The sequence below is a fragment of the Rhinichthys klamathensis genome, unplaced genomic scaffold (assembly GCF_029890125.1).
Source record: "Rhinichthys klamathensis goyatoka isolate OS25496 unplaced genomic scaffold, OSU_Roscu_1.1 h1tg000023l_1, whole genome shotgun sequence".
In the NCBI taxonomy this organism is placed as follows: domain Eukaryota; kingdom Metazoa; phylum Chordata; class Actinopteri; order Cypriniformes; family Leuciscidae; genus Rhinichthys; species Rhinichthys klamathensis.
In genome coordinates, this window is record NW_026606574.1 from 63,870 (window position 1) to 88,667 (window position 24,798).

Genomic DNA, 24,798 nt, shown 5'->3' on the forward strand with positions numbered 1-24,798 from the left:
AACTCGGAAGAATACGCCGTGGTCAAACGAGGAGGTGCAGACATTCCTTTGTTTGGTTGCCGAAGAGAGGATCCAGCGAGAGCTTGATGGGGCAACGAGGAACGAAATGCGTCGCTATGACGACCGGGTACTATTTGTGGCGGTACTTTCTGCAATGGAAAACGGAGCGAAAAGCGAGCCGAGTCGAGGCGAGTCGAGTCGAGTCGAGTCGAGCTGGTACTGGTAATGGAAAAGCGCCATTAGACTTCGTGATTTTATAAAGCTTGGAAGAGCCAGAACATTTTTTTTATATATATCTTCGATTGTATTCGTCTGAAAGAAGAAAATCATATACACCTAGGATGGTAAATCATGGGCTAATTTTCATTTTTGGGTGAACTATCCCTATAATTTCACATTAAGTATGCGATTAATCACGATTACAATTATGGTAACACTTTACAATAAAGTCTCATTTGTTAACATTGGTTAATGTATTAACTAACATGAACTAACAATGAGCAATACATTTGTTACAGTATTTATTAATCTTTGTTAATATTAGTTAATAAAATTCCAGCTGTTCATTGATTGTTCATGTTAGTTTACAGTGCATTAACTAATGTTACCAAATACAGCATTTGATTTTAATAATATATTAGTAAATGTTGAAATTAACATTAACTAAGATTAAAGGCTGTAAAAGTATTGTTAATTCTTAGTTTGCGTTAACTAAAGTAGTTGCTAATGTTAACTATAATGAAACCTTATTGTGAAGTGTGACCATAGCCATGATTTCCTTTCCTGATCGCCTCTCCTATCACTTCCTGTCATTGCTTCAACTTCCCTATCAATACTAAATGCAAAAAGGCCATAATAACCTTTGAAGTCTCTGAAGTAAGATCCTTCGGTATGAAGATATAGTCCCTGATATAACGACAAAAAAAGAAAAGAAAAAATAAATGCTATTATTACTACCCAGTGAACAGGTCTTTCAGGTCATCTATATCTCCGAAAAATCAGGATCAAAGCGATCAATTTTATCAATTAAAAGTCTACTGTCTCGATATTAAACTTTCTTTGGAGGCCAAACTAAACTGGATTTTCCCTCTCCAATCAGAGTGCAGCCAAGTCTCTGAGTCTCAGTATAATTCAGATGCGGTCCATTCATCCTCATGAGCCCTGAGAGGACATGAAAGGAAGCCTAGGACTCTAATGAACAAGAAATCGCTAATGAACAAGGAGAGAGAGGTTTGTGTGACTTCTTTGGCCAATCTCAGCAAGCTAGTGGGCCGTAAGAGACGTTAGCTACAGCCTCACATCCCCTTTAATCCCAATCCCTCAATACTGCTGCCCTTCCAGTTCACAATCTGCCCTCCACACAGAGGTGTGGGCCTGTTTGCTGTAACAAGCGAAGGGATTAGCGCTTACCGAACATTTGAATTGTGTAAATGTGCTGAGGCGAGTCTTCTCTGTGTATCCCAAATCCCAAAGCGCCTTATTGGTCGAAACTTTCAACAGAAAAAAGACTAATACTGATGACAAAGGATGAGTTGTTTAACGTATATTCCAGCCTATTCAGCTCTACGAAGATTATGCTAGGAATCAGTCTGCAATTATACAACTCACGTGTCAACCAGAGAGTTGGTCAACAGTTTTAATGAGCTTGAAAAAGTCTATTATGCTCACCAAGTCTGCATTTATTTGATGAAAAATACAGTAAAAACAGTAATATTGTGAAATATTGTTACAATTTTAAAAGAACATTTCTATTTTAGTATATTTATTTAAAAACATCATCATTCATTACTCCAGTCTTCAGTCACAGGATCCTAAGATATATTTCTTATTATCTAAAGTTTGGGGTAAGTAAGATTTAAAACAATAATAATAATGAATTAATTAAAGAATACTTTTATTCGGCAAGGACACTATAAATTCATCTAAAGTGACAGTATAGACATTTATAATGTTACTATAGACTTTTTTTTTTTTTTTTTTTTTTTTTAATGCTGGTTTTTGAACTTGTCATTTGAACTTTCTTTTCATCAAAGATATGAAACTGCAAAGAGTGTTTTCAACATTGGTAATAATAAGAACCATTGCTGATAATTGAGCACATTTGACCTGGTGTGTGTAGTTTAACTGCACAACCAAGAGATTATTTGAAAGGATGTATGAAAATCCTGTGAGTTATTTGACTTTGTTAAATTATTTACTCTAGTCAGTTAAATGTCAAGGTAACCAAGAACTATTTAAAGAAAGAAAGAGTTCTTTTCATCATTGTAGTGTCATTGTATAGTATCATAGAGGGGAAACTTTAATGAATTACTCCAACACTGTTTGTACTGCCACGGCTTTCTGTTGAATGTGACCTGTCACTATAGATTGGACAGAAAGAAAGAAAAAACATGAATGTTCTTGAGAGCTGAGATGTACTCGCAGCCACACTTTCTGAGCAAGAAAAGTGCACTTAAAGCTTTTAGCTCTTCTTGTCAATAAAAGGAGGCTGTTTTTAATGTAGTAATAGATGGAAGTGTAAGACAGTGTTCTGAATATGTCCTCTTTAATATAGTGTATCACACCAGGGGAATATAAAAACCATTAGTCATACCTCAAATAAAAAAATAAAATATATATATATATATATATATATATATATATATATATATATATATATATATATATATATTAGTGCTGTCAAACGATAAAAATATTTAATCGCGATTAATCGCTTTAATGTCATAGTAACTCGCGATTAATCGCATTAATGTCATAGTTAACTCGCGATTAATCACAATTAATCGCACATTTTAATCTATTCTAAATGTCTCTTGATTTCATTTTGTCCCATTATTTTTTCTCATTTTAATGCTCTTATCAACATGGAAAAGTGGATCGGCTTGCTTTGTGCAAATGTTTTTTTTATTGAAAACAACATTGACAATACTGTGTTCAATTTCACACTAACATTCTCACTTGGAGCAAATAATCTCTCACACAATCTAACACTGTCCGTCAATAAAAGGGTGAAAGAAATACTGACGAGGTCCTGATATTGACGAGGGGGCGGAGAATTCGCATCAGCTGTGTATAAAAAAAATAAAAAGTAAAAGTACAGATACCCTAATAAAATAATACTTATTTTGCCATTTTATTTACTCCATCCTTTTGCTCAAAATATGTGGGGCATATGATACTAGACTCAGTCTGACATCATGATTCATTTCGATTCAATTCACATTTATTCGTATAGCGCTTTTCACAATACACATCGTTTCAAAGCAGCTTTGCGGAAAATGCATGTGTCTACTTTACAATGTAGAGTAATCTGTTATCAGAGGTGACTGTGTCCAAGTAATGCGTTTCAGAAATATACATCTACAAATCACGCAGTTAGGCAGAAACAGTGAGCTCATTGAAGGTAATTATTACAAGTTGTGAACATGATGATTACAGTATATTGCAAATTTAGCATTGGTGCATGTTGATTTAGAGTATGCATTATGAATTATTGTGATTTGTCGAGTAGCCAAGATTATGCAGACACTTAATATGTATTGATCTGCAAGTAACCTCTTGTAAACAATGTCATATAACTTTACATTTACCTCAGAAAAGCAATTCAATGTCCAAAAACTCATTAGTCGTCTAGAAAAATGAACTTAGTGCATATATTTAGCAAAATACTCCTCTCTGTGTAAATATATGCATTGTAGTTTACTTAACCTGGTCTTAAATATTTAATGTTTGAATAAATCCGTTTTATGACAGCCACCATTTAAATGTTTATATGAAAAAAAACGAGTAGAAACACAATTATGTTATTAAAAAATTATTATAATGTAATTATAAAAACCTTGTGTGTAATTAACCTTTAATATTATAATGATGAACCAGTGGATGATGGATTAGTTGATAGATTTTTTTTTTTCTGAGGAAATTTGCTGTACTGTACCTAGGCCCCAAATTAATCAATATCAAATCGAAATCGAATCGCAAGCTTGTGAATCGATTTTTTTATTATTATTTTTTGTACTTTATTTTCTTGTCAGAGTGCATCAGAATGCTTTGTTTACTTGTTCAAATCACACGCAGAAATTCCCCTGCGGGCCAATGCCCCCAGGCCCCCTACAAGTATTTCATTCGTAAACTTGTCGCCTTTTTCACCATTTGTGAGTTTGCAGGTCTGATACATATAAGGAAATTTACTGTTAACAACAGATTTGTACCGTAGCATTTTTTCAGTCGTTTACCTTTAATATCACAATCATTTTTTTTACATAGGCTATGTGAAATTGCTAACATTACAGAAAAGTACTAAACCATAATGAGCCTTTAAATATAAATCAAGAGCAATCATAAAGCTTTCCGCAGTGCAGCAAAAGTAATGATTATGAATGTTTCAGAAAAAATTATAAATTTAGGGCTGCACAATTAATCATTATGAAATCGCAAAGGCTGCGATTATTTGTATTGCGCAGCATGTCAGTGCAGTTTCATTATGATTAATCGTGCAGCCCTAAATAATTGATCAATAAACTACTCAATAATCAGTGTCGGCTGCAAAGATGAAGTTGACGACTCTGATTGTCATCTCCGCAGTATAGTGGATGCGCCTATACAGAGAAAAGCAAGTTAAGTTAAACATCATTTAGTAAGTGCTGTACTAATTTATCTTCCACACGAACACTTGGATATGCGTCTAATAATAGTGCACATTTATCTAGGTTAATGATAATGTTAGGGCGAGCGGCCATGTGGCGGCTAACGTTAGGCTGCTACTTATATGTTTCAAATGATTAGCCATGTTTTGAAATATGCAAACATTTGGATTTCCGGCCCGACATACTGTAATTACCACAAGAACCAGCCGTGTTTATGATCTGTCCCTCACGGACTGCTTGACTTCGCCACTTCCTGTGTTTGTTTGTTTTTTTTCTCCTGTGACTAACCAACTAATTACAGTTTGGTTGACTAAGCATTTTCTCATCGACTAACATTTACTCGACTGTTAGCGGGAAGACCTAGTTTATTATTCAGCTCAATTAGTTCAATGTTGATTCTATTTAATGTGGATGTTGCGAAGTTCATTAGTTATGAGGCAAACTCAGTTTAACATTAAAGAAGGTTAACCAAAGATAATGGTCTCATTATTCAGCTTAAGTGAGTTCAGTGTTGATCCAATTTGGTTCAATAACAGTGCAAAGTTCATTATATTATGAATCAAGCTTAATTCAGCTATAAGAAACTCTACAGAAGGCAATAGTGGTATCGTTAAGCTCAAGTCCATACACTGTTGATTCAATTTATTATCCAGCACAATTTAGAAAGTCCAGTCCATCCAAGTCGGACTCAATTGCAATCCCATGTATGGTACACAACTGACCACTTTTGATGCAAGACAGCAGTTTCCTGTCATCTTTGCAGGAATGTTATATGGAGATTGTACAAAGTCTTATCTTAACCAACTGAATTAAGTGAATAGCACATAGCTGACACATGTTGGTATAACCATAGATATCTATAGGTGTAATATACATTACATGACTAAACGCGTCATCGTCTTTGAATAGCTTTGTCACAGTCCACACTACAATGAGAAAACGGCATTTTCAAATGTGTCCACTTTGGCCCAAAAGGCCAAAACTTGTCGTGTTTTCAAATGTATCCGGATTAATGTAGACACGTAGCCTGTGACATCAAGATGAACTGGTTTTGTGAAACAGGCTATTTTCAGCACACTCCCAATATTAAACGTTTCCTCATTGTCTCTCCTGCAGTGTGTGTGTGTGTGTGTGTACTATATTTATGTATGGACTGAAGGTTCCTGATGAATGCACGACCCCTCCACTCCTCTCCCGAGGCTCCGTGCGGAAATAAAGTGGAAAAAGTAATGATTCCAGGCCTTGAAAATTCTTGCACAGCCTGTGGAGGGGCTCGGAGATTCCCCTGAGACAGAGATACCCTTCTCTAGCTGCCTGTCAGCCAGTAGAGTTGGCCAGACCACTCTTTCTCTCTCTTTATCTCCCTTTCTCGCTCTCTCTTTCCCTCCCAAGCCTCACTCAGACCTCTAATTAAAACCCCCATCGATTTTCCCCCTCCTCCTTCTGCCTTCTTTCTGCTCTTCTTTGTCTGTTTATCATGTTTTTAATCGGCCCCTGGACCTGAGCTCGCTGCAGGATTAGACAGTGTCTTTGACCCTAGAGTGGAAAGACCTAGACAACACCGTCCCTACACCTCCGGCCTTAGCCAGCTCCCCCTGTTGGCCTCACCCAGCCTCGGGTGTCCACCCTGGGGGAGAGATGAGAAGGGCAGAGCCTTGTCTCTCTCTATCTGGCAGCACCTCTGCCCTCTCTGGTTAGATTCACTCTCCACTCCTGAAAATAGTAGACGGCTACACAAGAGTGGAAGCACTTTTTCCTTTTGCTGGTTTTATAGCAGACATTGTTTGCCTCATTGGAAGTGCTATATAGTCCTGGATTAAAGCGATGAGCAAGGCTTATGTTTCAGTGATTTTATCATGGTTTTGGGGATTAAATGCCAAAATTACGAACCATGCTAAAATCATTGTACTGCATATTCTTGAGTGGCTTATTTAGTTTACAAAATGGTGGCAACAGCAATACAAGTAACCAATTATACATAAGTAAATAAAACTAGAATAAATAGTTGGCACAGACGTGCCTCTGAAAGTGGTATTTACTGTAGGTGTCTGTACACAGACTGTTTAATGCTGCTCAGAGGTGACATACATGCATTTGAATAGTATACTTTTAGGGGCTAAGGGGGGCATAATTTAGTCTGGCTTTTATGCATTATTATTTCTCAGAATTTGAGCAGGCACAGAGCCGCCTTACATCATCTGTGTAAAGATGCCTTTTGATAAATAACTCTTAAAAAATAATCCACTATTTGATTAACCGTTACTGATCACTAAATACTTTAAAACACATTTTTAAAATAGCATTAATGATATTAGTATTTTAGAAATGTAATAATGTTTAATAATAATATTGTTTTTATTATATATTAGTATTAGTATTAATAATAATACAAATTATGTTACTCTATTACTTTATTGAAAATGTGATCAGATTTCAAATTGCTTTCATGTTACTTTCTAAAACCTACAAACACTTTCAAACCAGAGGACAAATTGCTTGAAACCAATGTATGTGTGCGTGTTTGAATGATGTTTTGTGCATTGCTTGTGTTACATGTACTGTATACTGTATGTGTGCAGATACGTCTGCTTGTGTGTACCTCATCATTGTGAGTCTCATTCTATGATAAATTCCAAATCACTGTTGAACTTACAGGGGTTGAACGTTCTGTAATGAAGAACTTACATTTCACAGAAAACTTTTGAATTTTTCCACTCAACATATTGCACTTAACCTTGCATACCTCTGTCGCACTAGAGATGTATGGTCGTGATTCATGTTTTATTTTATGAATTTGATAAAATATTACTTTCAAACTGTGTGTAACCCATTTTATATGTGATTAGTATTTGGAATGTAATTAATAGTCAGTGTCTGTAACCTTTTTAGACAACTTTATTTGCTAAAAAATACAGTATAATTAGATTACAGTCCCTAAATACTAATCTGTAATCTGTACTTAGTATTCCATAACACCCTTCATTGCTCCCCCAAGTCATGTGTCATTCAGGTCAATATATGATTCTTTCTTCAATGTGAATCTGTGGATAATTTCTTTGTTGTTGTTGCCGCATTTACTGTATCATCCACCCAGCCTGATCATTTAAAACAGTGGCTCAACTTTTTTCACTCCAAGGTCCGAGACAATATTTAAGATAATACCTCTGGTTCTTCTTTTGTATTAAAACAAATAAACTCAAAAATATTGTCATTTTAATAGTTCACCCAAAAATGAAAATTTGCTGTTAATTTACTCACCCTCAGGTCATTCAAGATGTAGGTGACTTTTTTTCTTCAGTTGAACAGTAAAGAGGATTTTTAGCTGAAACCGTGGTTCTTGGTGATTATGTATAATGCAAGTCAATGGCTACTGTCACTTTGAGGGTAAAAAAAAAAACACATGCAATGACAACAAAATTAATACCCATGGCTCCTGACGATACATTAAGGCCTTATGTAGCGAACCGATTGGTCTGTGCAAGAAACTGAACATTATTTACAACATTATTACCTGTAATCGTGCACTAATGGCAGTCTGGAGCGCGAGCTTCCTGTCACATAATGACGGATCTAGTAAGATCCAGCAAGATTCAGCAAGATCCACTAATAAACAATTCAAACTGTGTAGAATTCAGGTTATACGTGGTCACAGTTAAATCCACTAATTTACACAGAGCTTTGATTCATTCAAAACGTCTTCATCCAAACTGGTTGTAACATTTTATAACATTTTTTTTTTTTTTTTTTTTTTTTTGGAGATTTTAATAAGATGTTCTCTTTTTTTTAGGAGCACCAGAATAACACAGTTGGCGGCATGATGCAGAACGCCATGGCTCTCCTCAGCAATTTGATTGGGCAGAAGGGCACGGACCTCCGACCGTTCTACAAGCAAGGTACTGTGCATCTGAACATCACATGCTTTGATATATCGGCCCTGTGGTTTTTAGCCTGTCTCTGAACCAGAAAGCACAAACCCACACAGTCTTTTCACCCAGACACTGCCACGCACATGAAAAGGGCCTGCATTCAGAGAGCTGCCCTTGTTTTGTTTTGGAGTGTTTTCATTCCATTACCAGACCCTTATTGCTCTCATCTTGCTGTCTGACTCTCGCGTGTGACTCTGATGGAGGGGGAGGGTGTTCAGCTGCCTTTTTAAAGGGCTTTCACCAGATACTGCTGCTTTTATCAGCATGGACGCTTGTGTGGTGGCCCGTTAGCCCACATATACTTAGTGTCCCACCCCTCTAGCCCTCATATCACCCACCGTCCAGGCTTGGGCATCTTAAAAAGCCGCCTCTCTCCTTCTGTTTTCATCTGGTGCTATCTAGCCTCTACTCATTCTCTCATCTGCACAATTTTCTGTCTGTTGTCTCTCTGTTCATGAGCATGCAAGGCTGTTTTTTTTTTTTCGTTCTTTTTTTTTATTCCCCCCAGCCTGCCGTGTGAATGCCCAGTCTCACCCTGACGCTTTCAGCTCCCTGTGCTGAATTATTGAGTAATGGATTCCTATAGCCTTACTTATGTTGACAGTTTTGGACCCGCATGCCTGTCTTCGCCGCACGCTAGGGCGAGATGGACGCTGAAGTGTGCGGGGGTGTGTGTTTGTGTGTGTCGTGTTTGTGTTTTTTCAAAAGGAGATGAGTCAGATTCACACACACACTTCACATTCAACATGGTTTGAAGAGGGGGGCACCTTGGTAAAAAAAAAAGTGTGTCGGTTCACACTTACGTGCTCATGTGGTTCTAGAGAAGGTGAGATTCACGTTGACTACGTTAAGTAACACGTTCTTAGCACTCACCTCAGAAAGAGAGCTGTAGCTGGGACGGGTGAAAATTAGTTTACCAAGCAAAACATGTCACTGGTTCTGCATCCTTGTTCCTTTAACAAAATTATTTTCAACCAAATCAGATTTTATGGTTATAATTCGGACTATAACTTCAGGATTTGGTCCAAAAATCATATTGCGAATATTTAGAAAATTTGGATTGCAAAATGATAAACATGTAACATCTCATAGCTGCTACTTAGAAACTTTTTGCCACAAGTGCAGGTCTTGGTGGCCATTTTTATTTTTTAAAGGTCCTTATATATTTATGACGTAGTTCTTTCTATAGTTCCTTCTTTTATACTTCTTTTTCGGTCTAAAATAAAGTTTGAAATATCTGAACAGCGGTATACTGTTAGCGAACATCCTGGCGGTGAAAAAAAATATCTGTCGCATTGATGGCATGTGAATGGTCATGTTTTTATGAACAGACACATTTGCAATATTCATTACAAATTAAATGTTTATCGCACTAAATTTGCTAAGTAACTACTATTTAGTTTCTAACTATTAAGTTTGTATATAATTTGGTTGCTCAATTTGTTCTTAAAGGCCCAATATTGTACACCCTTCTGAAGTTTTATTTTAGGTTTTGATGTCCTTAAGAATATGTATTTGCGGTATAAGTAACAAAACCATTTCATTATATTTTTACAGCTCCTTTCTCAGGAGCTCTGCCAAGAACAGGTCGATTTTGGCCTGTCTAATTAATATTCATGAGTCTCTCTTCTGATTGGTCTTGTTTTCTGAGTGACGCACGGCCACAAGTAACTAGGGTCATGTTTGCTGTAGCCTGCTGTGGCTTGGTGATGCTCACAAGTAAGGTAAATAAAACACCTGTAATGTTAGTGATAAATTATTTGTTATTATAGCATAAACATTTACAAACCACTGTTAATTTAACATAAAAGCAAGCATTAGGCTACTGCGCGCATGGTTTGGCATGACAGAAATAGCACAAAGTGCGCTCCCTTAATAATTCCTAAAAAGCTGACATCTCAGTTCATCGCGATCTCACAAAGCTCCGTTATTATCAATGAAGTTGACTGCACAATAAATCTTTCATAATGTCAACACTTCGTTTGTTATAATTTAGAGGATTTGCCAGCATGCAGAATTCAGAACTGAACAAAAACTCAATTTTGAGCGGTGAGTGGATTCTATCTTAAATGCATCTCATTGGCCATTGTGTTCAAGAAATCAACACATAGCCTATGTCTGTGATTGGCTACATTGCTCAATGCTGCAAACATGTAATAAATAGAAACTCGTTCTGGCCTGTAAATCGTTTTTATTTAGTTTCTTGTTGCTTTTGTGCAACATATGAATAACAATTTATAATAACAATTTATTTGTTTTTAGATGTTTTATTTTTAGATATTTCTATTTTTCGGGAGTCCCGCGAGTCATTTTATTCTCCCACAACCCGCACACACATGAGTACCTTACCGCCTGCGCCCACACTCGGCCATCAAATCTAGTCCCACGCCGCACTCTGTTGCATTGGGTCCCGTGGGAGTGCTGGTCTTTTTCTCGACATGTTTCCGTGTTGTTGTTGCTCAGCAACGATGTTGTCTGGGGGTTGGGCAAAAGGAGGGAGAGACGGTGGGCAGTGCTCGGGGTGGGTAGTTCTGACATCACATTTTTACGGAAGTCACAACGGCTTGTGAAAAGGCACAGCTATTTTATGCAGGCTGTTCGCATTTGTCTGTGGATTGACTGTTTTGAAACTTATATGGTAGTAACATAGGCCCCTAGACCTCTGTTATCATGAAAAAAGCCAGGAAATTTCATTTTTTAATAATATGGGTCCTTTAAGTCAAAACTAAACTAATAGGTTGTAAGCAGGGCTTGACAGAAATTATTTTTGCTCACCAGCCACTGTGGCTAGTGGTTTTCCAAAGTTACTAGCCACTCAGCATTTTCACTGGCCACAAGTTTGACATCGATACCACAGGAAAAAACGGCCATATAGATATGTTTTATATCTCATAATTTGGCAGCAGTATATTAGGCTGCTGTCACTTTAAGACCTGATGCACTGTGTGTTCTCTTTCTCAACAGTTTACGTTCACTTAAAACATAACTGACTGTGTTTACGTGAATACTCGCCAAGACTGGCATTTCAACATTATTTTGTGTGTATTTGACCGTTTAAGTGCAATAAGCAGCGAAAAAAAACTCAATTTAGTACTGAGAGGCGGCTTTATGTGCCCTCTCTTTGGGTGTGAGCACAAAATCTGCAGGAATGTGTAAAATTATGTGTAATACATGCAATCCCACGCCGAAATTCAAGCCCATAACACCAACAATATTCATCCGGAGCAAAAGAAACATGTGAGTGAGGGGAGGCGGGTTTGTGTGTCAACTCGCTGTCTGAGAGATGAGAGGCGCAGCTGGTATCGTATATCTATTCTGCGGAAAATGAGTATTTGAAGCGTTTCAGATATTTCAGTATCGATATGTAGCCTTTTTAAAAGACTACAGTTGAAAAATGTATATATATTATAAAATTCAACCCGTCAAAGTGGCTTGTAGGAGTGACTACGTTACACGCCACTGCACCCGCATTTAGCGGTTTGGCCGATGTTAATGTCAAGCCCTGGTTGTAAGCACGTTGTAGAAAAACCTGTAGTTATAAAAATTGTAAACAGAAGTAATTAAGTCATGCATTTTATTTTGTCTGGTCACAGTTCAAGTTTTTTTCTTTTCCTCACAGAACTATCAACAGAAATATAAATTAAAACTCTGTTGAAGTGCCTTATATAATGCAATAAAATGATTAGTCTATTTAAATATGTACAAAAATACATTTTCAGGAATAATATCTAAGGAAGTGTGACAATATCAGTTTCATTGATTCAGGGAAAGGAGGAGTCAGGGTCCGAACTTAATTCACAAAATAAATTTGCCACGATGGCTCTTTCCAACATCAACTCAAAACACTTGCTCATCAGCAGCTTCAACTCAGTCCAGCACAGCTCGCTCTCGTGGCAGGTTCTCTCTCTCTCTCCGCAGCCAGACATCACAGGCTTTTTATCCCATCTCTTGACTCACTGCAAAATGATAACAGCGGTTAGATCTTGTAAACCGGAGGCGCGTCCCTTACCACACGTCTCCCGAGCTCACTGTCCATCTGCAGCAAACGCTAAACCACGCCCCCTTGCCACAAAAAGCAATATACTAATATAGCAAACATGAAAATTTGATATTTATGTATTTTAATTGATAGTTTTTGTGTAACCTGTAAAGTACAAGTTGACCATTCAGATAGGTTTCATGCCAGTAAGCCATTAATAACTTAAGCTATTTGCATAACGTTCTATCTCTAAAAATATACACGAACACGAATATTTAAAGGAATGAAGTCTGCCATGCAAAACGTCAGCGCTTGATGAGTTTTGTTATGGGGGAAGGTGCATATTCTGGATTTTTTTTCACAGGTTAGTTCCTGTCTGTCAGCTGCAGCGAGGCTGACCGTAAGCACTCACATACGCACACACATCCGAAGCCTTCCAGATAAGTACAGGCCTGTAATGGCTTTTTTTTTTTTCTGGTAGATCTGTGCACAGCACGCTTCCCCATATCACAACAACCCCTCATGGACCTCTTCTTGTGTCTAAGCGAACCAGGCTGCTGCAGGCTGGGATCAGACGCAACAAACCCTGCCCTCCACACCTGTTTTTTTTTTACAGCACAGGGTCATCTACAAGCCATCTCATGCAGCCACCATTGTTATCAGCACTCCTCCTCTCGGAAAGCTCTGACCCAGCACTAAATATAACCCCTACAATTAGCGCTATCTTGCTAATGCCAGCCACCTCGGTCCTGCTCCGCTCTAGAAGGGAGGGGAAACACCGTAATTGGTTCTTTTAGGTGCGAGCAAGAGAGCATGGGCACGGGACGCAGATACAAGAAGTGAAGGAGGGAGTTAGGGAGAGATGAAGAAAGAACAAGAAAATGTGAGGAAAATAAAGAGAGCTGCGGCGGGGGTTGAGGGTTGATTGAGACGAGGAAAGAGTGAGAAAGATGAGTTTTATAATTGGTGAGATTTGTCGGGGTGAAAGATAACAGATGGAGAAGGAATAAGCAAGAAGAAGAAACCCAGACTGTGGAAGTGTCAGGATTATGTTGTGTTTTGTGCTCATTTCATTCCGGTGTGCTTCAGTTTAGTTTAGTCTTAAGTTAGTCTCCTTGGTTACTGATTACATTCAGCTGTCTGTCATTAAGTTTCCCTGTGTATTTATACTCCCTGGTTGTTTCTCAATACCAAGTAGGCAAAGTTCTGAGCGCCCGGTGATCCCCTGGATCTCACAACTTTTTACATTTTCAAATAGGCGCTATATTTCTACATACACCACAGATTCAAGCTTTAAACAACTACATTCTCGCCTCAAGAACACATCCGGGGATTTGAACTAGACTTGGCTAGATGTGAACTAGCTAGCCTCCGTTTTGTTTGACAATACTTTGAACGTCAACAAGAAGTGACGACTCCCAACATCGCTTAGAGCACCTTTAACTAGTCAAGCTAACCTTATAAAAATGTACACTATTCGCTACTAATAAAATGTAGCAGGCAACACCGAAGCTATTTAAAGGGATAATAAATTTTTCTATTTTCTGCTGACCTCAAAATAAGATATTTATTTGTATTTACTTCTGTTGTATTTGTTGTTCATGCAATGGGAGAAATTGGAACTGAAAAATATCTTATTTTGTGTTCTGCAGAAGAAAGAAAGACATACAGGTTTGGAACGACATGCGAGTGAGTAAATAATGACAGAATTTTCATTTTTGGGTGGACTATCCCTTTCATGTAAAATTATTTTTTTAAGCATAACTATCCAATGATATCCAATATCATATAATAAGGCTTCTGATCCAGTCAATTTTATTTCACTGTCTGAGTTAAAAGCATCAAAGGTTCCCACAAATGCACACTGTAATTCGCCATTGCATGCAACAAAATAAACATGTTTTATACGTGGTTTTGTATAAGCTCACAGTACAGTACACAAATACACATATCATGTGACAGCTATGATTTAATGCACACATAGAGCCCGACCGATATGGATTTTTGGGGGCCGATGCCGATACCGATATTAGGGAGTAAAAAAAAAGTCCGATACCGATATATCGGCCGATATTATTTATGTGTATTTAGGGATGGGACGATTACCGGTTTCACGATAAACCATGATAAAATATACTGACGGTTAGTATTATCGTTTAAAATTTAATTATCATTAAAACCGTGTTTGATTATCACGATTTTAATAACTCACTGTAAATCCTGTCCAGCCAGCAACAGTCTGACGCAGGCGCAGCGCGCAATGCTTTTTTTTTGTTGTTATTATTCGAGAAGGAATGGCGGAAGGCAGTGAGATTTTTTGGATTCAGGAGATTTTTCAGCCTTTTAAGAGGACGAAATCTGAGGTGTGGTCATATTTTGGCTTTTACAAATGGTCCTGAGGGAAACTTGATCGAGGATGGTCACCCTGTCTGCCGAACAAAAAGTCGCTGCAATAGAAACACTTACAATCTTCCGAGTCGTCTTGTGTGACCATCACCCACTGTTGTATTGCGAACGCAAGGCAAGTTAACTTTGACCTCAATACCAAAACTACGTCTAGGAAATAATTGGGCACGAAATGTTGTTTTGAGTTGAAATATTTTGTGTCACCCACTTAAAATAGACGTGAAGCTTCCGCGAAGAAAAGTTTGCAGCAAGTGGCTTTGAGCCAAAGACGAACGAACAACTTCAAACAAGACTATTATTAAGAGTGACATTTTAAGGGATAGTAATGTATAGTTTCATTGTACACTTGTTACACCAATTTTATTTTTACCACATAATTACGGGGACATATTGAATTGAGATTAATGTTTTAAATCTTACCCGTTTATAAATCCATTTTGTACAGTGTACAAAACAATCGTCCAGACAAGATGATCACAACAATATTATCAAACTCTGTAAACAATAAATCAACTCCGATAAAACAGGAGACGCAAGACGCCAAGTTGTATTTGAATGAAACAAGAGCGCGTGTCCGTTGTGATACATGGATGTGCGCCGTGTAATAATGCGTTGCTATTGACGACGGGCATTATAAAGAAGGAAATGCCACAGAATAGAATCTTGCTTAAAAAAACTGCATAGAGCTGCTTGTTTTATTTGTTGTTTGTTGATTTTCAAATATAAAACTTGTTGAAATGTTTTCAGTGTGAGCATCAGTTCTTTTTGAACACTTTCATCTCATTTTAACAAAACCGTGATAATATTGATAATCACGATAATTTTGGACACTATAATCGTGATATGAAATTTTCATACCGTCCCATGCCTATGTGTATTATAGTACAGTATACCAGTCAAAAGTTTGGACACTTTCCTATTGGTGTGTACAAACTTTTGATGGGTACTTTACACAGTATAAACAGAATAAATATATTTTATAAACACGTTTTGCAATGATCACTCAAAAGTGGTAATCAAACACTTGTGTGACACAGATATGTAATGGAGGCAGGGGGAATGATAGAATGAGAATTATACAGTTGAGCTGTAACCAAACTAGTTTGCATTGCATGTTATATATTATATTATATTATAAATACTGCTGCATAATCTTCACTAACGACTTTGTCTTTTAATTTAGTCATAACTTGTATCAATAAATATATTAAAAGTGTCACTGACAAAACCTTATTATCTTCTATTTTTAGTCTTAATTCCTCTAATCTCTACCAGTGGAGGAAGAACTCAGATCTAATAGTATCAGTACTCAGATAATATCATAATGAAAACGTTTTTAATTACATATGTACAGTACTTTTATACTATTTTAAATAATTAGTAAGCAAAATGTACTAAACGTGAAACTAGGCTACTCTTAATGCAAAATGGCCCTATATAAAGTGTTATAATTATATAAATTATTGGAATATTGCTTGATGTTTTAACGTAGCGTTATAGGCAGAATGAGCTTTAACACGGTGTCTACATCGGACACGGCCGTTACTGCTTGCGTCACAACAGCTGTTTACCCGAGACAAAGCAGAATCAGTTTACTGTCGGAGATTTGTCGCTCGCGCCACGCATTTTAATCAATGTTTCATCAACCAATTGCCTGGATTTTTATAAATAAGAAGTAAATATAGCAGATAATATAATCAGGACTTCTCAGCTGCGCGCTTGCAATAGTCACAAGCTCACACAATACGTGACAGAGGCTGGTAGCAGAGAAATCAATTCTGTGAATTACACTGCGCAAATCACAAGTAGGCTACTACCCACCGGATGAAGAAGGGTTGGCTCTCAGTCTCCACAGGCTACATAAAATATTCATTTTATTTTATTTTATTTTTCGTGTTCGCATTTCTGAGGAAAAAACAATGTTACAGACGCAACAGTTCAGCACTACGGACGTGAGCGCTCTGAAAGCGGCACTGCTTTTAAACTTTCACATAGACATCAAACAGAAAGCACAAAACCTTTCGTTTCTAAGTGAATTTCGTTTTGTATTAATTGTATCTTAATTTTAATCAATGTTTCATCAACCAATTGCCTGGATTTAAGAAGTAAATATAGCAGACGATAGATAATCTCGACACGGAGGCGCCTGCGGGTGAACTGGAGCTCGTCTCATGAACCGAAACTCAGCGTATAGACCTGAGAATTGAAATATATCTATATTGAAATGTCTACTTTTAAACAGAACAATTCAAAACGAAAGACAGACAGACTTGTGAAATGTGCATTTCTCTCTGGCGCGCGTTCACTGAAGATCGCGAGTCAGCATCGTCAACTTCATCTTTGGCTGACACGACTGAAAACACTTGTTTATTAATAAACAATTAAAATGTCTCCTTGCTATATTTGTTGTATTCATAATCATTACTTTTGCCAGTTCTTTGTGACAGCTTTTAGGTGCTTTATTGGCAGCGCCACCCTTACATGAATCACCGCACCCGCATTTTTTAAAATATTCATTTATCGGCCATTATAAATGCCGATACCGATAGTTTGGAAAATGCCTAATATCGGGCCGCCGATATATCGGTCGGGCTCTAGAATGCACAGCCCCTTGCATTAATTTATAAGACTTTTGAGACTTATTTTGCAGTGTTTATATCAACCTTATTTTTTGACGCAGAGGGAAGCTATTGTGAATTTATGATGCTTCTGATTCATTAGCCACCATGAGTAAATAACTGGAAGAATAACAAAGTGCAGTAAATGATCGAACTATTTGTGCTACAAAAAAGTGTGATAATTCAAATAATATGATAATAGATACCAGATGGCAATATCAAGCTGCATGCTTAACAGACTGTTTTTGTAAGCGGCTGACACCGGAAGCCTCACACATTCAAGGTAAAAATTACCTTACTCACTCTCACTACATTAAAAGTAAGGTAGATATGTTTGTTTCGTAGACTGTCTATGGAAGACAATTTATACCACAAAAATTCTTACAAAGCGAAAACAAACTCTCACGATGTGAATCTCACCTACACTCTATGGTGTATGGCATCTATGGTTCTATGAAGAACACACATGGAAACATATAACATATAACGCATAACATACATGGAACCTTTCCATTCCATTAATATTTATAGTGGAAAATGGTTCTTTAGATGTTTAAAATGTTATTAACACTCAGAAAAAAAATGGTGCTTTAAGAACTGTTAAACTAAAGGTTCTTTTAGAGAACGATTGTTCTATGGCATCGCTGTGAAAACTTTTTAAAAAACTTAGTTTAAGATTGTACTGTACTTGATCTCACAGTTTGAAATGTATGTCATAAGAAAGCATGTGGTTGTGAATAATTAACTGAAGTGTCTTCTGAATTGATAAGGGCATCCAGTCTCATGAATAATTATGAGTCGTCATCATACTATAGCGTATCCTGTGACGTTAACACAATGTGTATTAAACCTGGAAGACGAAAATAGAGCAAAAAGACTCAAAATAAACCAGTTACCTCCTTAAAATCAATGGATGCTCACATTTTCTGAGCCATCCATTCTGGAATTGCCTTATCCATGAATTAAGTATACATGTGATGCTGCCTTGAACTTTTGACTAAAAGTAGATATCTTAGAAGATAGCATAGTTACACTGCCTAAATTTTGGAATGGTCTTTGTGTTGGGAGTACAATACTGCATTTGATTTTTTTTTTTATAAGAAATCAGATGTACTATTGCCTCTGAGGCATTTGGACATCAGGTATATTCCCTTGCTTGTGTGGCACATATCTACTTTCTGACTGCCGTACGAAGGAGAGAAAAAGGTATTTCCTCATAAAACATGAACTGCTGACTTGTTTGTTTTTGCTTTGCTCGTGGAAGCGGAAAAACATCCATATCCTAAAGTCGTATTTGCATGACTCATTTTACTGGAAGTAATAGCAATAAATTCGGAACCAAAAGAAAGTAAGTTACATAAATTTAACTGTACAGCTGTAAGCATAAATATCCAGAGTCTGGCAAGTAGCTCTTTGTGTTTGAGACAGCGCTGAAATACTGCTCACAGCTCTGTTAAGACCTACGTATGCATTTCAGTTCAATATATTTGCATACAAATTTCAGAAGTAATTTTTGCACTGTGTGCATTTATGATAATTCACCTAAATTGCGAACGTTCCAGGCTGCAGTTCCAGTTTCATCTGTATTTCCCCTGTATTAAAGGTGACAGCCTTGGCTGTGTTTTCTTCGTTCAGCAGTGGATTTGTATTGTTGATGGCATTGCCGCTGTATTCATCTTGCATAATTTGTCAAGCGGCGAATTTCATGCGTGGGTCCTTCACCTCAGATAACTGCAGTACTAATCTCAGATAAACAGCGTGATAGCCTCAGGTCTTACTCAACTCCTCCTGATTATTACTGCTGGGACTGGAAGATAGCTCAACACACACACTTGCTATCACATGCCATCCCCAATACACAGGAAATAGTCTATGTCCCAAGTGGCCACTTCACCCTTTGGTGTTTTTTGTGTTGAGTTTGTAGTCCCCAGGGTGCTCCAATGCAGTAAATTGATAGTATCCTCTATATTTAGTGTGGAATGTTGTGCTTTCCTCTGTATGTGTCATAGGTCCTTCTGTGTGTGGTTGAATGTATTGATCATCTGGTACATGTGTGTTTCTGTGGTGTATCGTCAGGTTGAATCCCACTTAAGTATGAATCATACTTAAAAAAATATATATATATTAAGGGTGCTCCGATTGATCGGTCGCCGATCATAATCGGCCGATAATTGCTTTGGGATGTGTGATCGGCGGTCTCTATAAAGGCCGATCCAGAAAAGCCGATCAGATGACGCAAAACTCGCGAGACAATTTTTTTACGCACTGGTAAAAATAGCTTCACCGGTCTGGCAATTCTATTCTACAACAGGGCTCTCAAGTGTCAAGCATTTAGCGTGACAGTCACTCATTTCGGTCTTTTGTCACGCTCTCCCGCCACACATTGTATTTCTCACGCTGAAAAACTATTTGTAATATATTTAATATGCCGCTGCGGCCAAAACTCTGAACGCGCCGCTCTCACTGTGGAACCGGCATGAATCAAGCGCGTTTCCTCTGGTGTTGTTCGTCGAGCTACACAATAGCCAATCAGAAAATAGCACTATTGTATCTGGGTAAGATTTAACGCAACAACCAATGACAAAAATGTATCCAACCCCCGTGCGTCCGTCAAATCACTCGTACATATTTTCTCTCATCAAAACTGAATATGTTCATCAGCGGTTACAGTTATATCAAGCAAGGATACGTTTGTGTTTTATTTTGTGATTACACCGGAATGAATAAGAGTCCGCAACGGCGATAGATTGAAGCGCGCGTCCGAGTGAAGACTGCGCGAGACACAGAGCACTGTATCCATGCAACTGATCGCCGCGGCAACGAGCGCGCAGCTTGAGTTCAAAAACACATTTTAGCGCTAGATTTCTTATTTAATAGCGAACTTAATGCATAATCTGCTAGTTAACTGAAGATGTTTTATTTATTTATATTAGGTACATGGTGGGACAGACTTCACTGGATCTAAAAAAATCAATCTAAACATAGATATGACCCGTAGTGGGGACTTTCTTAATCTGTTTAAAATAATTTTGCAAGGGTTCTTCACACACACACAGACACACACACACACACACACACACACACAAAAAGGTTTGTCTACCTCTCTCTTCCTCTCTAAATGCCCACAAAATCTGACGAAGCATCCCAGAAAAAAGCAAAGTTATAGATACAGATATGGAAGTTGTTATTTATTTTTGTTGTTGTTGTTGTTGCTGTGCACTTTACTACCTGTGGTCCTTTAAGTGTATTAGAAAAACTGATGGCTGACTGACTCTAAACTAAAAACAGCAACAAAAAAAGGCTATAGTCAAAATAATGTTTAAAGTAGTCTAAAGCTAAATTTAAAGACTCAGATGTTCTGTCTTTTATTAATTTTATTTTATATTCTACAGGAAAGTTGTATGTCAAGCCCTAAGCTGCTCCCAATAACCAAGCTTCTATGTTAATACATGTTGCTTGCAAATAAATACACAGGTGTCAATTCATTATGCATTGTCTTCTCTTAAATGTAATACTTAATGTACATTGTTGTTAAATATAGTTTAATAAGTAATGCTACATGATAAAAAGAAGTCTTCAAATAGACCCTGTAATCGGTGATCGGTATCGGTATCGGGTGATACAGCTTCCAGTAATCGGCGATCGGCGATCGGCCCCAAAAATCCTGATCGGAGCACCCCTAATATATATATATATATATATATATATATATATATGCATAAAATACCCTTCTTACCTGACAGATATCACTGAAATATGTCTTGCAACAAAAGCTCTGTAAACAGGAAACATGTATGAATATATGGATGGGATGTTGCATTTATATTTCAGTCGAATCACACCAGAGTTTGTTTGAAGTGGACAGAGTTCCATCTTTTCAGCGGTCTTGGTCCACTTGTGCTCACCTGGGTTCGGATGGCAGCATTCACACTTATTCAAATGAACCGTACTAACCAAACAATCGCACCAGAGTTTGTTTTAATCAGAACAACCTGTCAAATGTGAACACGCCCTTAGTTTAGGTTTCATGGTCTGTTTGTATTCCTTGTTTTCATGTGTTTTCTTCCCATTTCCTCTGGTCTCATCATTAGTTAGTTGCTATGGTTACCAATTATGTTGCATACCTTTTTCTTGTTTAGTTTGTCATTAGCCTGTGTTTATAAGCCCTCAGTTTGTTCAGTCCTTTGTTTTGGTATTGTCTTTTCATATTTTGTGTTAAGCTGTTGCGTTGATACTCACCCTTTGCAGATTATCGTCTTTGTTTTATTTTGGTTAATAAAGTTAAAAGCTGCAATTAAATCTGCCTCTCATCTTCCTTTGTCTGTCCAGCCATGACGCCTTCCCTTCTTTTTGGCATACTATGACTTGGGACAGATAGTATGTGAACTGTGATTTTAATCTCATTCGCTTTGCAACTTGTCTGAGTCTCTTTTTCATCTGTTGGCATGTCTGTCTCATTGCATTGTCATAAATCATATAGACTGTCACATTTCTACAGCCCTCGTGCAAAGATTTATTTAAAATAAATGCTTTTAAAGGGCCAGATTTACTAAACGGGGCAAATAACGTGAGAGCGCAATTCCAAAAAAGTAGTGTAAAGTTCTGCGTGTGATCTACTGACGCAGCGCAAATTTAAGAACACAGACGCAGCCAGATCATTTCCATAATGACCAACGCAATCTAGCATCTGGTTTAAGACTACTGTTTTGGGGCTGTAAATAATGGCGCCAATACCAGTAAATTGACTAGAGCAAACCGTAGTAAATCACCTTGCATGATTCATTTAAAGCTGGGGTATGTGATTTTCTTTTGACCATTTTTTTCAAAATCACTTGAAATCCTATTCCCAACCCACTTTCAGCGACTGAGTTAGAAGCACTGAAATGAAAATTAAGCAATTTAATCATCTGTGGAACGGGCAGGACTCGAAAAACTCCAGCCAATCATTTCCAAGACCACCTAGAATCATTGGACTGTAAGTGCGTCAATCAAACGGTCGTACCATACCCTCCTCCCCCCATCCCCCTTGCGCGCGTGTCCCCTTCGTGCGCATACTCAAAGCTCGTGTCACAGTAAGTGCAAGTTGCCCCGGTACAGAGAGAGAGAGAGAGAGTAAGTGCAATCTCGCGCATCTGAGTTTTGCAGATGCATGATTGCGCGTCCATGTTCTTCGAATGGGTGGAGTCAGGGCCAGCGTTGGAGGAAAGAAGGTAGGACCTTTTGAGTTGTGTATTTTCAAAATCTGCCGGCCGTTTTGCAAATCCCATACCCTACCTTTAAATATTCTCCTCCCATACATTTTGCGTCTGAAAGGGAAACTCCTACAAATGCATCTGCAATAAGGTCAGCTGCAAAAGTAACTGTGTCCACGCCTTTTCAGTGCTAATTTTTCACTGCGTGTCTTTAGTAAATCCTGACAGTAGTTTTTTATCGCCAAAAGAGGGTTTGCGCCGGTGCAAGCTGTTAGTAAATCTGTCACTGTCTTCTAGAAATACGAACTTAGAAAAATGTATGACTCTCAATGCACTGGAGACATTTTGGCTTATCTAATGCTTTCTAGTATTCTAATGCTTATATAGTATCTAGTATTTCTAGTATTTTGATAGATGATAATAATAGATTTTCAAAATACACAGCTTCACTATTACTAAAATTGATCATGCATGGTTTTAACAGTAAATGCTATTATAAAGAAAATGTCCTATTAAATCTAATATGGCAAATCAGTTTCAATTTTATTCATTTATTGTCTTTTATTACATTACAAATGACATAATTTTCAAAGGGAAATACATCAAATCATTGAGGCAAACTGCTCATCAAACTAATTCATGAAGATGTTCACTCACATCTTAATCCTACAGTCTTCTCAGAGTACAAGTCAACTCACTTTGGATGCTTATTTTAGCTTTATAACAGGAAAATGCAGAAATGTGCGTCACCGGTAGTAGCAATAGCGGTATTAAAAACGGTGTTTGTCCACATCCCAGTCTATATCTTATAAGTATAGTGTTCTGGGTAAAAGATCATACCATGTTGAGAGCTTAGCAAGGAAAGGAGAGATGAACACATAATCTTAATATTTCAACAATACTGAGAAAGAAAGCCACAATAAGGTGGAAGGGAAGGCAAGGGTTCTGTCTGCTTTTGTGGAAGATCATGTATTTCATGTGTCATCAATAGTAAGGAAAAATAGACTTTTTATGTTTTGTATCTCAGAATAATACTGTAAGAATGTTCAGAATATTTATACGTTACAATATGTATATGTAATGTAAAGACTCATGTTTGTGAGGCCTGCCATGTATGCTGCTCCCCTGAACGAATTAAAAGATCTTCTGGGTGGAAATGTTATTTTTGTTCAACTCCACTCTACTGTACAGAGTAATATGTAAATGTTATTTTCCATTTCCTTTTTTTTGGGATCCTTGAAGTAAAAAAAATGTGGGATCCTTGAAGTAAAATAATGGGTGAAGGTTTAAATTAGAAGACTTCTGTACATCTCTTTACTTCTGGTCTTTTGGAAGTCACATTGAATGTATGACACTGTGGATTAGGTTGGACTGCATTTTTCATTTGAAAGTTCATTTGGACCTGAATCATGTGGTTTGGGGCATGAAGCAGAACCTAGTCTCACTTGTAAGGATTCAAAGACTTTATTTGGATGCTCAAACCGAACATTGGTACTTCATCCCAGTTACTTGTGGTCCGTGTTTGAGTTTATGACAACAGACTTTTCTGCCAGGAATAAAATGATCAATGTTCAACTTTAGTCATTTGCATATTTACAAATAGAAATGGAATAGAATATATGGAATATGATACATCATTTAATGATGCATATATACATCCTTTAAGGTCCTCAAAATAATATTACCAATTAAAAAATATTTAAATAGGAAAACATTTTATGTTTTTTTACAAGACTAATGTCTATGTATCTGTATATATTGTAAAATATTCACCTTGTGTATTTTGTGATTTTACAAACAAACCATCACAGCTATCCCATAAATCTGTAAATATTGGATGAAGCTATAGCTGTGCAATATATTGCAATGCTATTCAAAATTTATAGAAATAAAAGTGGTCACACTTTATATTAGGGTCCAATTCTCACTAGTAACTAACTATTAATTATGACTTTTACTTCAATAAACTTGTAATTACTGCTTATTAATAGTTAGTAAGGTAGTTGTTAAGTTTAGGTGTTGGGTAGGATT

At 37.3% G+C, this 24,798-nt stretch overlaps 1 protein-coding gene across 1 annotated transcript in view; it reads left to right on the forward strand.

The window, feature by feature from the left end:
• The window catches only part of LOC130077435 (serine/threonine-protein kinase ULK4-like), a 143,932-nt gene that overhangs the window by 58,992 nt on the left and 60,142 nt on the right, over positions 1-24,798 (forward strand). The window contains exon 10 of the mRNA XM_056242675.1: positions 8,434-8,539. Within this exon, the coding sequence (XP_056098650.1) occupies positions 8,434-8,539 (106 nt within the window). The remainder of the gene's footprint in view (positions 1-8,433; positions 8,540-24,798) is intronic.